The sequence below is a fragment of the Protopterus annectens genome, chromosome 9.part0 (genome assembly GCF_019279795.1).
Source record: "Protopterus annectens isolate FY-2018-M chromosome 9.part0, PAN1.0, whole genome shotgun sequence".
NCBI classification, from domain to species: Eukaryota; Metazoa; Chordata; order Ceratodontiformes; family Protopteridae; genus Protopterus; species Protopterus annectens.
The window spans coordinates 1,912,745,687-1,912,760,998 of record NC_056743.1 but is presented as its reverse complement, the minus strand read 5'-3'; the positions used below and the strand labels follow the sequence as shown (position 1 = coordinate 1,912,760,998).

At 40.2% G+C, this 15,312-nt stretch overlaps 1 protein-coding gene across 1 annotated transcript in view; it reads right to left on the bottom strand.

Moving 5' to 3' along the window:
- GPR108 (G protein-coupled receptor 108) overlaps positions 1-15,312 on the bottom strand; it is a 1,998,409-nt gene that overhangs the window by 1,151,641 nt on the left and 831,456 nt on the right. Inside the window, exon 11 of the mRNA XM_044082382.1 lies at positions 1,457-1,587. Within this exon, the coding sequence (XP_043938317.1) occupies positions 1,457-1,587 (131 nt within the window). The remainder of the gene's footprint in view (positions 1-1,456; positions 1,588-15,312) is intronic.

Sequence of the window (15,312 nt, the reverse complement as noted above, 5' to 3'; positions counted from 1 at the left end):
CACAGACTATATGGACCTCGCCAAGGCCTTCAACATCATCCCCCACTCTGGAATCATAGATAAACTTACTAAGCTGGGCATAAATCACTACGTCACTCGATGGGTTGCCAACTGGCTTACTGACAGGACCCACACACTGTAAAAGTAGCCAACTCCAAATCCAGCTCCAGACAAGTGGAGTATCTCAGGGTTCAGTCCTGGGACCACTCTTGTTTGGCATCTACTTCTCTAAAGTACAGGCCAACACTGAGGGACTAGATGACTGCAAACTGGGAGCCATTACTGAATCCCCAAATGATGTGGATATTCTACAAAAGGGAGTTACAGAAACAGATGCTTGGTGCCAGAGCCACGGGCTCAAGCTCAATGCCAAGATGTGTACAGTTATCCCCTTTGGGAAAAACCATGTACGCATGAATTACCACATAGGTGGCAGTACACTAAACACCGAAAGTGTGATAAGAGACTTGGGAACACAGGTGGACAGTGGTCTCACCTTCAATGACCACATCACCACAACAGTCAGGAAATCCTTCTATGTGGCACACCTCATCACTAAGGGCTTTTCATCCAGAAAAAAGGAGGTCAATGTCCCACTGTACATACCTCATTAGACACATCAGAGAGTAAAACGCTAGACATCTGAAACAACTGGAAACGCCACAGAGACACCTCACTAAAAGAATCACAGGCCTAAAGCAGATGCCCTATGCTGACCAACTAAAAAATCTCCAGCTATACTGTTGCATATCGTCTACTCAGAGGCGATCTCTGCTTAACATACAAGGCCATGTCAAACCTAAAGCTGTTGGACATGCTGCACTTAAAGAAATCCCAATCCATCAGAGCCAAACCTTGTCATCACAATGAGCAAAACATGCTGGAGGGATAGGTTCCTGACCCAGAGACTCCCCATACTCCAGAACAGACTGCCCATACATGTCAAGCAGTGCTCCTCCTTGGCCCTCTTCAAATGGAACCTTGACGATTGGATGGGAGATAGGAAATTCACCCCGGGGATCACATCAGTCACCCTGCTAGACAGGGGTCCAGGGAAGTAAATATTGTGGGAAGTAACAGCCAGGGAATTGTTATGGCTAGGCTTGTAAAGGCCCTAGGGCCGATAGCCTAGCACCAACCTCTGAACAATGTAAATGCAGGAATCAATTACAATATCTGTTAATCTCAGAGCACGGCAATATCACAAATGACATAATATTGATGCCAGCAATAAGCTAGTAATATTGTGAAAATGAGATTCATTAAGTATTCACGACTGGCTAATCATTTTTCAAGACTCATCATACAGTTTTGAAGAAATCCTTCAGCTGTGCACCATCCACACATTTGTTGTGTACCTTAAAACATTAAACATTTGGCCCAACACCTTGGGCTACATAAGATGCTATCATTTTACATTTGCTGAAAACATTTTTTGTTCATTCATTTTTCTTACCAAATGACAGGAAACAAGATGGCACCACAGCATACAAGGTCAACCAGAAACAGAATCTCTCCCCAGAAGAGGTATTCACTTGTTCCCTCCACCGATGATTCAATAAAGATGTAAGCAACATTGGCAAGTACCTAAGTGTTCAAAGTAGGAATGATGCCATTACTGCAAGCATAACATAATGTATGCAGGCATAAATCATTCAAATCAGAAATGATGTAATCACTACAACATTAAACTCATTAAAACCAGGAATGACTGCAGTAAAATTTAAATCAGAGAACCCAGGAAAATACTGTTACTGCTGTCACATTACCCAAACCAGAAATATACAAATGCAGTGCATGGAGCTCTGGGTTTATGCTCTGAATTTGGGGAAAAAAGGGCAAATTTAAGCATCATTCTAATATTAGCAGAATGCATAATAAAAAACCTGTGTTTTGTGAAGGAATTCTCAGTATTGTTAAGCTTTAGTCGCAGGCTAGAGCAGAACAGCATCCACTGCTGGCAACCAAACAGCAGCATCAAGAACCCAAAACAACTTTAAAAGATGTAATACACTTTGCACTCCCCCCCCACAAAAAAAATGTGTGTGCATGTGCGTACACACACACACACACACACACACACACACACACACACACACACAAACACACACACACATGCACACACAGTGTGGTAGAGTGAAGTGCCTAACAGCTTTTAAAGCGGTTTGTTCACTGGGGACACTTGCCCTTATTGGTTACTGTCGGTATGGCACTGCCATGTGTTTTACAGATTTCAAAGCTGTAAGATACTCCCTGTTCTTACACTTTTTTCTTGGTAATCAACAAAAGAGAACACTGCAGCAACTACAACCTGTGTACTCTACAATGACTCAAATTATAGTTCATTTGTTATGTTTTCTTGACCTGTATGTCAGGCTTTACTTTCTGAGCTTGGCTTCGCAATCATGGTGAAATTTTTAACATGCATATTTCAGACACACAACTTTATTATGACTATAGACCCAATCATAATCTCCAATACTCTACATGTTTATTCATTCAGCATCAAGGTCCAACAAGGTGATCAGCATTGATCAGACCAATTATCAGGTGCAATACCCCACTTAGGATGTATCTTACTAAACATCAGAAAGACCCATAGGTATAAAGTCCTTGAGCTACCAAGCGAGACTGGAAGCTTGATCCCTTTAGTCCGTGTTTTACAGATGTTTTAATGGCGGACTTCTTTCTTGCTTACCATGCCATTTCAGCGCCAACTGTCCTGGACCTTTGTATCACATCTCCACCAATACTAGAACCAGGGACCTAAATCTTCACCAACAGATAAATATAACATGGCGGAGATACAGGCTTATAACCCAGTGCCTCCCACACCTCAGGAACAAAATCCACTACATTTTAAGCAATGCAAATTGCTATTTTCCTTTAAACAAAGTATAGTTGTGTAAAATCGTACCATAACAGTAGACGTCCTTCTCTTCACTGCTGCAGTATTCAGTACATAACGGATGGCCCTTCCTGGGCAGTCCATTACTCAGCCAGTATAGATAAGCTTAAAAAAGATCTTGTTTGCTATGTACATCATATTTATGCTCTCTGCACAGAATGTAGGCCATAAAAGGGATATACAGACAACTACCTAGAAATGAATTGTCCCAGAAGAGAACAGTCATCACAGGACAAACGAGTCCATGCATATCCAAAAGGAAAAGAATGCAGGGCAAACAACAAGGGGTTGGAGAGATGGAGAAAATACTGCAACAGTGAAGAGAAGGACATTCACTGTCATGGTAAGATTTTACACAACTGTATTATGCCCTTCGATATCACTGTTACAGTATTCTGTACAAAAGGGAAAGTAAAAAAGCTCAAGAAACAGAATGGGAGGTGGAAGGCTGAAAAGAGCCCTTAACAAACCCACACAAAATTGTTTCAGCAAAAACTGCCCTGCCCTAGAAACCATACCCAACTTATAATGCATAGTAAGGTAAACACAAAAGACCAACAGCAGCTTCAAGGATGGAATTTGTGTCCAACCCCTTGAAGAAGGCAACAGCCCTAGTGGAATGAACTCTAAAAGAAGCAGACAGAGACTTGCCATGAAAAGAATAACAAAAATAAATCATCTTAGATATCCAGAAAATGGTTAGAAACAGCCAAACCCAGACTTGGGATGAAAGGAAACAAAAAAAAAACATCTTAGATATCCAGAAAATGGTTAAAAACAGCCAAACCCAGACTTGGGATGAAAGGAAACAAAAATAAATCATCTTAGATATCCAGAAAATGGTTAAAAACAGCCAAATCCGAAGACTTGGGATGAAAGGAAACAAAAATAAATCATCTTAGATATCCAGAAAATGGTTAAAAACAGCCAAATCCGAAGACTTGGGATGAAAGGAAACAAAAATAAATCATCTTAGATATCCAGAAAATGGTTAAAAACAGCCAAACCCAGACTTGGGATGAAAGGAAACAAAAATAAATCATCTTAGATATCCAGAAAATGGTTAAAAAAGCCAAACCCAGACTTGGGATGAAAGGAAACAAAATAAATCATCTTAGATATCCAGAAAATGGTTAAAAACAGCCAAACCCAGACTTGGGATGAAAGGAAACAAAAATAAATCATCTTAGATATCCAGAAAATGGTTAAAAACAGCCAAACCTGAAGACTTGGGATGAAAGGAAACAAAATAAATCATCTTAGATATCCAGAAAATGGTTAAAACAGCCAAACCCAGACTTGGGATGAAAGGAAACAAAAAAAATCATCTTAGATATCCAGAAAATGGTTAAAAACAGCCAAACCCAGACTTGGGATGAAAGGAAACAAAAAAAATCATCTTAGATATCCAGAAAATGGTTAAATGGTTAAAACAGCCAAACCCAGACTTGGGATGAAAGGAAACAAAATAAATCATCTTAGATATCCAGAAAATGGTTAAAACAGCCAAACCCAGACTTGGGATGAAAGGAAACAAAATAAATCATCTTAGATATCCAGAAAATGGTTAAAACAGCCAAACCCAGACTTGACTTGGGATGAAAGGAAACAAAATAAATCATCTTAGATATCCAGAAAATGGTTAAAACAGCCAAACCCAGACTTGGGATGAAAGGAAACAAAATAAATCATCTTAGATATCCAGAAAATGGTTAAAACAGCCAAACCCAGACTTGGGATGAAAGGAAACAAAATAAATCATCTTAGATATCCAGAAAATGGTTAAAACAGCCAAACCCAGACTTGGGATGAAAGGAAACAAAAATAAATCATCTTAGATATCCAGAAAATGGTTAAAAACAGCCAAACCCAGACTTGGGATGAAAGGAAACAAAATAAATCATCTTAGATATCCAGAAAATGGTTAAAAACAGCCAAACCCAGACTTGGGATGAAAGGAAACAAAATAAATCATCTTAGATATCCAGAAAATGGTTAAAACAGCCAAACCCAGACTTGGGATGAAAGGAAACAAAATAAATCATCTTAGATATCCAGAAAATGGTTAAAAAAGCCAAACCCAGACTTGGGATGAAAGGAAACAAAAATAAATCATCTTAGATATCCAGAAAATGGTTAAAAACAGCCAAACCCAGACTTGGGATGAAAGGAAACAAAATAAATCATCTTAGATATCCAGAAAATGGTTAAAAACAGCCAAACCCAGACTTGGGATGAAAGGAAACAAAAATAAATCATCTTAGATATCCAGAAAATGGTTAAAAACAGCCAAACCCAGACTTGGGATGAAAGGAAACAAAAATAAATCATCTTAGATATCCAGAAAATGGTTAAAACAGCCAAACCCAGACTTGGGATGAAAGGAAACAAAAATAAATCATCTTAGATATCCAGAAAATGGTTAAAAACAGCCAAACCCAGACTTGGGATGAAAGGAAACAAAATAAATCATCTTAGATATCCAGAAAATGGTTAAAACAGCCAAACCAAGACTTGGGATGAAAGGAAACAAAATAAATCATCTTAGATATCCAGAAAATGGTTAAAACAGCCAAACCCAGACTTGGGATGAAAGGAAACAAAAATAAATCATCTTAGATATCCAGAAAATGGTTAAAACAGCCAAACCCAGACTTGGGATGAAAGGAAACAAAATAAATCATCTTAGATATCCAGAAAATGGTTAAAAACAGCCAATCCCAGTCTTGGGATGAAAGGAAACAAAAATAAATCATCTTAGATATCCAGAAAATGGTTAAAAACAGTCAAACCCAGACTTGGGATGAAAGGAAACAAAAAAAATCATCTTAGATATCCAGAAAATGGTTAAAACAGCCAAACACAGACTTGGGATGAAAGGAAACAAAAATAAATCATCTTAGATATCCAGAAAATGGTTAAAACAGCCAAACCCAGACTTGGGATGAAAGGAAACAAAATAAATCATCTTAGATATCCAGAAAATGGTTAAAAAAGCCAAACCCAGACTTGGGATGAAAGGAAACAAAAATAAATCATCTTAGATATCCAGAAAATGGTTAAAACAGCCAAACCCAAGACTTGGGATGAATGGAAACAAAATAAATCATATTAGATATCCAGAAAATGGTTAAAACAGCCAAACCCAGACTTGGGATGAAAGGAAACAAAAATAAATCATATTAGATATCCAGAAAATGGTTAAAAACAGCCAAACCCAGACTTGGGATGAAAGGAAACAAAAATAAATCATCTTAGATATCCAGAAAATGGTTAAAAACAGCCAAACCCAGACTTGGGATGAAAGGAAACAAATATAAATCATCTCAGATATCCAGAAAATGGTTAAAAACAGCCAAACCCAGACTTGGGGTGAAAGGAAATAAAAATAAATCATCTTAGATATCCAGAAAATGGTTAAAAACAGCCAAACCCAGACTTGGGATGAAAGGAAACAAAAATAAATCATCTTAGATATCCAGAAAATGGTTAAAAACAGCCAAACCCGAAGACTTGGGATGAAAGGAAACAAAATAAATCATCTTAGATATCCAGAAAATGGTTAAAAACAGCCAAACCCAGACTTGGGATGAAAGGAAACAAAAATAAATCATCTTAGATATCCAGAAAATGGTTAAAAACAGCCAAACCTGAAGACTTGGGATGAAAGGAAACAAAAATAAATCATCTTAGATATCCAGAAAATGATTAAAAACAGCCAAACCCAGACTTGGGATGAAAGGAAGCAAAAATAAATCATCTTAGATATCCAGAAAATGGTTAAAAAAGCCAAACCCAGACTTGGGATGAAAGGAAACAAAAATAAATCATCTTAGATATCCAGAAAATGGTTAAAAACAGCCAAACCCAGACTTGGGGTGAAAGGAAACAAAAATAAATCATCTTAGATATCCAGAAAATGGTTAAAAACAGCCAAGCCCAGACTTGGGGTGAAAGGAAACAAAAATAAATCATCTTAGATATCCAGAAAACGGTTAAAAACAGCCAAACCCAGACTTGGGATGAAAGGAAACAAAAAAAATCATCTTAGATATCCAGAAAATGGTTAAAAACAGCCAAACCCAGACTTGGGATGAAAGGAAACAAAAATAAATCATCTTAAATATCCAGAAAATGGTTAAAAACAGCCAAACCCGAAGACTTGGGATGAAAGGAAACAAAAATAAATCCTCTTAGATATCCAGAAAATGGTTAAAAACAGCCAAACCCAGACTTGGGATGAAAGGAAACAAAAATAAATCATCTTAGATATCCAGAAAATGGTTAAAAACAGCCAAACCCAGGCTTGGGATGAAAGGAAACAAAAATAAATCATCTTAGATATCCAGAAAATGGTTAAAAACAGCCAAACCCAGACTTGGGATGAAAGGAAACAAAAATAAATCATCTTAGATATCCAGAAAATGGTTAAAAACAGCCAAACCTGAAGACTTGGGATGAAAGGAAACAAAAATAAATCATCTTAGATATCCAGAAAATGGTTAAAACAGCCAAACCCAGACTTGGGATGAAAGGAAACAAAAATAAATCATCTTAGATATCCAGAAAATGGTTAAAAACAGCCAAACCCGAAGACTTGGGATGAAAGGAAACAAAAATAAATCATTCTTAGATATCCAGAAAATGGTTAAAAACAGCCAAACCCGAATACTTGGGGTGAAAGGAAACAAAAATAAATCATCTTAGATATCCAGAAAATGGTTAAAAACAGCCAAACCCAGACGTGGGATGAAAGGAAACAAAAATAAATCATCTTAGATATCCAGAAAATGGTTAAAAACAGCCAAACCCAGACTTGGGATGAAAGGAAACAAAAATAAATCATCTTAGATATCCAGAAAATGGTTAAAAACAGCCAAACCCGAAGACTTGGGATGAAAGGAAACAAAAATAAATCATCTTAGATATCCAGAAAATGGTTAAAAACAGCCAAACACAGACTTGGGATGAAAGGAAACAAAAATAAATCATCTTAGATATCCAGAAAATGGTTAAAAACAGCCAAACCCAGACTTGGGATGAAAGGAAACAAAAATAAATCATCTTAGATATCCAGAAAATGGTTAAAAACAGCCAAACCCAGACTTGGGATGAAAGGAAACAAAAATAAATCATCTTAGATATCCAGAAAATGGTTAAAAACAGCCAAACCCGAAGACTTGGGATGAATGGAAACAAAAATAAATCATATTAGATATCCAGAAAATGGTTAAAAACAGCCAAACCCAGACTTGGGATGAAAGGAAACAAAAATAAATCATCTTAGATATCCAGAAAATGGTTAAAAACAGCCAAACCCGAAGACTTGGGATGAAAGGAAACAAAAATAAATCATCTTAGATATCCAGAAAATGGTTAAAAACAGCCAAACCCAGACTTGGGATGAAAGGAAACAAATATAAATCATCTCAGATATCCAGAAAATGGTTAAAAACAGCCAAACCCAGACTTGGGGTGAAAGGAAACAAAAATAAATCATCTTAGATATCCAGAAAATGGTTAAAAACAGCCAAACCCAGACTTGGGATGAAAAGAAACAAAAATAAATCATCTTAGATATCCAGAAAATGGTTAAAAACAGCCAAACCCGAATACTTGGGATGAAAGGAAACAAAAATAAATCATCTTAGATATCCAGAAAATGGTTAAAAACAGCCAAACCCAGACTTGGGATGAAAGGAAACAAAAATAAATCATCTTAGATATCCAGAAAATGGTTAAAAACAGCCAAACCCGAAGACTTGGGATGAAAGGAAACAAAAATAAATCATCTTAGATATCCATAAAATGGTTAAAAACAGCCAAACCCAAAGACTTGGGATGAAAGGAAACAAAAATAAATCATCTTGGATATCCAGAAAATGGTTAAAAACAGCCAAACCCAGACTTGGGATGAAAGGAAACAAAAATAAATCATCTTAGATATCCAGAAAATGGTTAAAAACAGCCAAACCCGAAGACTTGGGATGAAAGGAAACAAAAATAAATCATCTTAGATATCCAGAAAATGGTTAAAAACAGCCAAATCCAAAGACTTGGGATGAAAGGAAACAAAAATAAATCATCTTAGATATCCAGAAAATGGTTAAAAACAGCCAAGCCCAGACTTGGGATGAAAGGAAACAAAAATAAATCATCTTAGATATCCATAAAATGGTTAAAAACAGCCAAACCCAGACTTGGGATGAAAGGAAACAAAAATAAATCATCTTAGATATCCAGAAAATGGTTAAAAACAGCCAAACCCAGACTTGGGATGAAAGGAAACAAAAATAAATCATCTTAGATATCCAGAAAATGGTAAAAATAGCCAAACCCAGACTTGGGATGAAAGGAAACAAAAATAAATCATCTTAGATATCCAGAAAATGGTTAAAAACAGCCAAACCCGAAGACTTGGGGTGAAAGGAAACAAAAATAAATCATCTTAGATATCCAGAAAATGGTTAAAAACAGCCAAACCCGAAGACTTGGGGTGAAAGGAAACAAAAAGCTGATCAGACTTACGAATAGTCCTAGTTTTATCTAAATAGCACCTGAGCTGTCTGTGCAAATCCACGGTATGCAGGACTGTCTCGCTAGCAGATTGAGAAGAAGGGAAAAAGTAAGGGAGTTGTACAGGCTGATTCAAGGACAACTCATTTACTACCATGGGCATAAAAGGATTAGCATGAAGGGATATCTTGTCCTTGTGAAAAACAAAAAACTAAATTTAAAAAGAAAAATAACCCCAAGGGGGCACTTATTTGGTGTTACTAAATATTCAGTACAGCAACAAGACATTCAAACAAACTGGCAAATTTAACATTCAAACCGGCAGCAAAAGAAGTTCTGGGTAGTTGTATCCGTATGGTCTGTGCAGGGAGCATAAATGTGATGTGCGGCACAAACAAGATCTTTTTTAAACTTAGCTACACTAACCGAGCGATGGGCTGCCTGGGAAGGGACATTCCTTATGTACCTAATATTGCAACAATGACAAGGGACTGACATCTTAGATGACTGGATCGGTATCTACAAATTTATTAAAAAGATCGGCCTGAAGTAGGATAACTAGCATGACTCAGTGGCCTTGGCATATCTATGAATCTATGAAAAGCTATACTATGACATAACCACATAAAGCAGAATTCTATCTGTTGAAAACAAAACACCACTACTGAACACAGATTTTTGCAAACTGAGCATTGGAGCAGTTAGCTAAATTACAGAATACTTTGTAAGGAAAGAAGGTGGATCTACCAGGGTGATGTAGTTCTGAAAGCATTTATAATTAGCAGCCTCGTGCTTCGTTTTTTGAAGTTCATGTTGGAAAACTGGGTAGGATTCATTCCCTACTACAGAAGGAAAGATTTCTTTAAGACGGGGAAGTAAGATGGAGAAGCTGTAATCTCTGCACGTCAGTTTTATTATGTGGAGTTAAAGACAGGCCAAAAATAATTACAGACCCGAGATTGTAATGTTTATTCCTGGAAAGAGAAAACCTTCTAAAAGCAGATCTGCACTTTGCCTGACAGGGATCTATTTGGCTTTAGCTGGGACTAGGTAATGCTACTCATGATGGCACTTGGGGGAAAGAGTAATAAAAACAAAGAGTCTTCTGGATTAAAAAGTCCTTTACTGGTGTCTCCTGGTACCTGGAGACACCAGTAAAGGACTTTTTAACCTGGAAGCCTCTGTTTTTTGTTTGTATTCTGCTTGTGTTTTTGTTATTTTGAAGGGAAAGAGTAATAAAGCTGCAGGTCTGATTGCATATTGTCTGCAAAGATGTACTCACCATAATGTTCCATCTGAGTACTTCTACTTAGTCTTCAACCTGTGTGTTTCGGATCTGCATCGGATCCGACACGGCCATATTTTCCATCTATGGATCCAAGCCCCAGACTCCTCCCCTTACCCATAATGCAAAGCTAAATGCAGACTGCACCACTGTAAGGTCAGGGGGAAGAAGGGGACAAAGGTTGAAGACAAACTACTCAGATAGAACATAACTTCTTTATTTGAAGTAGTTGTACTTCATTTGATCTTCAATCTGTGGGACAGAGTCCCCAGCTACCAAAATCTCCTGGGTGGCCCTCATGGAAGGATATTATGGAGCACCACAGAGCCAAAGGATGCTCTGCTCCTAGACACAATGTCCAGCTTGTAATGTGAAATAAAGGTATGAGATGAGGACCATGTAACTGCAGAGCAGAGACACCCTAGACCAGAAGGCAGTTGACGTAACCGTAAATCTGGTGGAAGGTGCCTTCACTTGTCCTGTCAAAGACCTACCTTTCATAGCAGAGGCTCTAGCAATACATAGAGAAATCCAGTGAGCAATTGTTACCTTGCAAACTGGCTTGCCTAAGAAGGGTTTAGCATAAGACACGAACAGTTGATCAGACTTAGGAAAAGTTTTCGTCCTGTGTAAATAAAATCTCATTTGTCTATGGATATCAAGTAGATACAGCCTGCATTCCCCTTTGTTCTGGAAGTTTGGGAAAAAACTGGTAAGTTGATGGTCTGATTAATATTAGTTTCTGAGGCCACCTTAGATAGGAAAGATGGGTTAGTGCGCAGCGACACTGTCTTTGTGAAAGATCATGTAAGGAAACTTACAAGAAAGAGCCTGAAGCTCTGACACTCTTCTAGCTGAGGTAATAGCCACCAAGAAAGCAGTTTTCCAGGTTAAAAACTATAAATCAACTGAGATTGCAGGTTTGAAGGGTGCAGAAACCAATGCCTGTAACACTAAGGTAAGATCCCAAGGAGTCCTAGGGTCCTTAACTGGAGGTCTAAGAAGATAAGCACCTTTAAGAAAGGTCTTACAAAGTTTGGAAGAACCCAAAGAAGACATATTCATCCCCACATGGAAATTAGAAATAGCTACTAGCTGGACTAACTGCAGAGGAACTTGCCCCCTGATGAAAGATGCTTGACAGAAAATCTAAGACTGCAGAAAGAAGTGCCGTGAAAGGGTCCAAAGCCCACTGAGTGGCCCATATGGAGAAAAGTCTCCATTTACTACGATATACCTTTCTGGTGGAAAATGTGTGAGCTGCTACCAAAATGGACTTTACAGGGGATAACAATCCAGGAGTCTGGATGATCATGGGAATGGTAGCAGCAAAGCCGTGAGCTTCAGACTGTCCAGATCTGGGTGAGAGATCCCTGAGGGATGAGAAAGGAGATCCGAAACCAGATCCAACGTCTATGGAAGAACAACTAGATGAGACCACAATGAGGGGAACCAAAGCTGGCGAAGCCAGAATGGGGTGAAGAGGATCCCAGTGCTCCCCAGCCTTCGAGCTTTCTGAAGAAACATCAACATAAGAGGAAGCGGATAAGCATAGAGGAGACCGGGAGGCCAAGCGTGAACAATTGTCTCAGGGGGGCTTCCCCCGCCGGGGGGGGGGTTCAGAGCAAAAAACTTGTTGCATTTCTCATTGGAAGGAAATGCAAAGAGATCACAGCAAGGCCGACCCCATTTTAGAAAGATCTGTTCTGCTACTGAAGGATTCAGAGACCACTTGTAAGGCATCAGGATAGAGCTGCTGAGTCTATCCGCTAGAATGTTGGACTGCCCCATAATGCATGTTGCTACTAGAAAGCGGCTGGTGGAGACTGCCCATTCCCACACTCTCATGGCTTCTCAAAAGAGGGGATAAGATTGGGTTCCCCCTTGTTTGTTGATGTACTAACCCATTGACATATTGTCTGTCTGAATAGCAATCGTCCCTAGAATAAGATGAATATGAAGTGCCTGCAACGCAAAAAAGTACTGCCCTCATCTCCAGAACACTGATATGCAAACTAGTCTTGGAGGAGGACCACATGCCTTGGATCGTCCTTCCCGAGCAGTGCCTCCCCCACTTTAACTGGGAGGCATCTGTGGTCACCGTGGTTGTGAAAAAGGCAAGGTGAAAGGAGCGGCCCTTCAGGAGATCCAGGGATTGAATCCACCACCAAAGGGAGTCCTTGCATACTCTTGAGATTCTCATTGGAAAGGATAGAGGAAGGTCTAATAGGGACCACTGGACCACAAGTGTCCACTGAAGAACTCTCATATGAAGGCTAGCCATCGGTAGGAGATTGATCATGGCCGCCATGGAGCCCAAAGCCCTTAGAACGGCTTCGGCTGAAGATACTTGAGCATAAAGAATTTGTAACATATGTAATCTTAGACTGCGTATTCTGTCCGGGGTGAGGAAAACCCTCATTTGAAGAATGTCCAGATGTGCCCCGATAAAATCCAGAATCTGAACCGGAGCTAGAGAAGATTTGTTCAGACTGAAGGTATTACCCTGTTTGCTCACTAATCGAATGAAGTAAGCCCTGGCTTGGCACAGTAGATGCTCTGAAGGGACAGCATGGATCCAATCATCCAGGTATGGAAAGACCTGAATTACCTTGGAGCCTCAGGTGAGTCACTACAACTGTCATAGCACCACATAAAGGGTGTACAATGCACTTTGTGCATTACACACAGAAATATTCCCAACATGTTACAGAAGGCATTAACCACTACAAGTGTGTCACAACAGCATGAAGGGAGCAGGCCCTAAGGAGTGCACAATGCATTACACTTGTAAGGCACTGTCTTAATTCGCTGAGAAACAGGAAACATTAGTTAGTCCAGTCACTACTGTACCCTGAGGAGAGCTACATGGGGCAGCATCCACTCCAGGCACATCACATGACATGCGTAAGGCACTGCCCACTCTAGAGCTACATGGGGCAGCATCCACTCCAGGCACATCACATGACATGCATAAGGCACTGCCCACTCTAGAGCTACATGGGGCAGCATCCACTCCAGGCACATCATATGACATGCGTAAGGCACTGCCCACTCTAGAGCTACATGGGGCAGCATCCACTCTAGGCACATCACATGACATGCGTAAGGCACTGCCCACTCTAGAGCTACATGGGGCAGCATCCACTCCAGGCACATCACATGACATGCGTAAGGCACTGCCCACTCTAGAGCTACATGGGGCAGCATCCACTCCAGGCACATCACATGACATGCGTAAGGCACTGCCCACTCTAGAGCTACATGGGGCAGCATCCACTCCAGGCACATCACATGACATGCGTAAGGCACTGCCCACTCTAGAGCTACATGGGGCAGCATCCACTCCAGGCCCATCACATGACATGAGTAAGGCACTGCCCACTCTAGAGCTACATGGGGCAGCATCCACTCCAGGCACATCACATGACATGCGTAAGGCACTGCCCACTCTAGAGCTACATGGGGCAGCATCCACTCCAGGCACATCACATGACATGCGTAAGGCACTGCCCACTCTAGAGCTACATGGGGCAGCATCCACTCCAGGCACATCACATGACATGCGAAGGCACTGCCCACTCTAGAGCTACATGGGGCAGCATCCACTCCAGGCACATCACATGACATGCGTAGGCACTGCCCACTCTAGAGCTACATGGGGCAGCATCCACTCCAGGCACATCACATGACATGCGTAAGGCACTGCCCACTCTAGAGCTACATGGGGCAGCATCCACTCCAGGCACATCACATGACATGCGTAAGGCACTGCCCACTCTAGAGCTACATGGGGCAGCATCCACTCCAGGCACATCACATGACATGCGTAAGGCACTGCCCACTCTAGTTACTATTGTAACCCCCTGACAGGACACATGTTCTCTGGACAGGCGAGTCTGCTTTCAGTAAGCAATCTGTTACTAGCAGTGTCCCAAAGAGCTCAGTGTTGGGACCCATCCTGTTTGGTATATACTTCCCTGAAGTGAAGGTGAATATTGGAGGCCTCTGGCTCACCAATTTCACTGATGATTGTAAGCTGGGAGCAATCACTGAATCCCTAAATTATGCGGATATCCTACAAAAAGGCCTAAAAATGACAAATGACTGCTGCCAAAACAATGTCCGAGAAGAAATGCTAAAAACTGCATAATCATACCCCTCAGTAAATCAAACTATAACATTGATAGCACTCCCCCTAAAAGTAGGCCCAGCAGTGAGGGACTTAGGAACACAGATAGACAGTAAACTACACTAGGGACTTAGGAACACAGATAGACAGTAAACTAAACTTTTGACCACCGGGTAGCTACAGCAGTGAGAAAATTATTCTGCGTACCTCAACTTGTAAGTAAAGGCATGGCACCAAGATCAAAGGAAGTCATACCGCAATTGTACTTGGCCCTCATCAGGCCCATAATGGAGTACAATGCTCTCTTCTGCATGTGGCTAACCAGGCACCTTAAACCAACTGGAGTGAACCCAGAGGTTTCTCACTAAAAAATACAAAGTGTAAGACACATGTCTCATGCAGACTGATGAAAGGCCCTATCCCTGACCTACAAGGCATTCCCTGATCCAGCCTTGATGAAAATGGTACAAA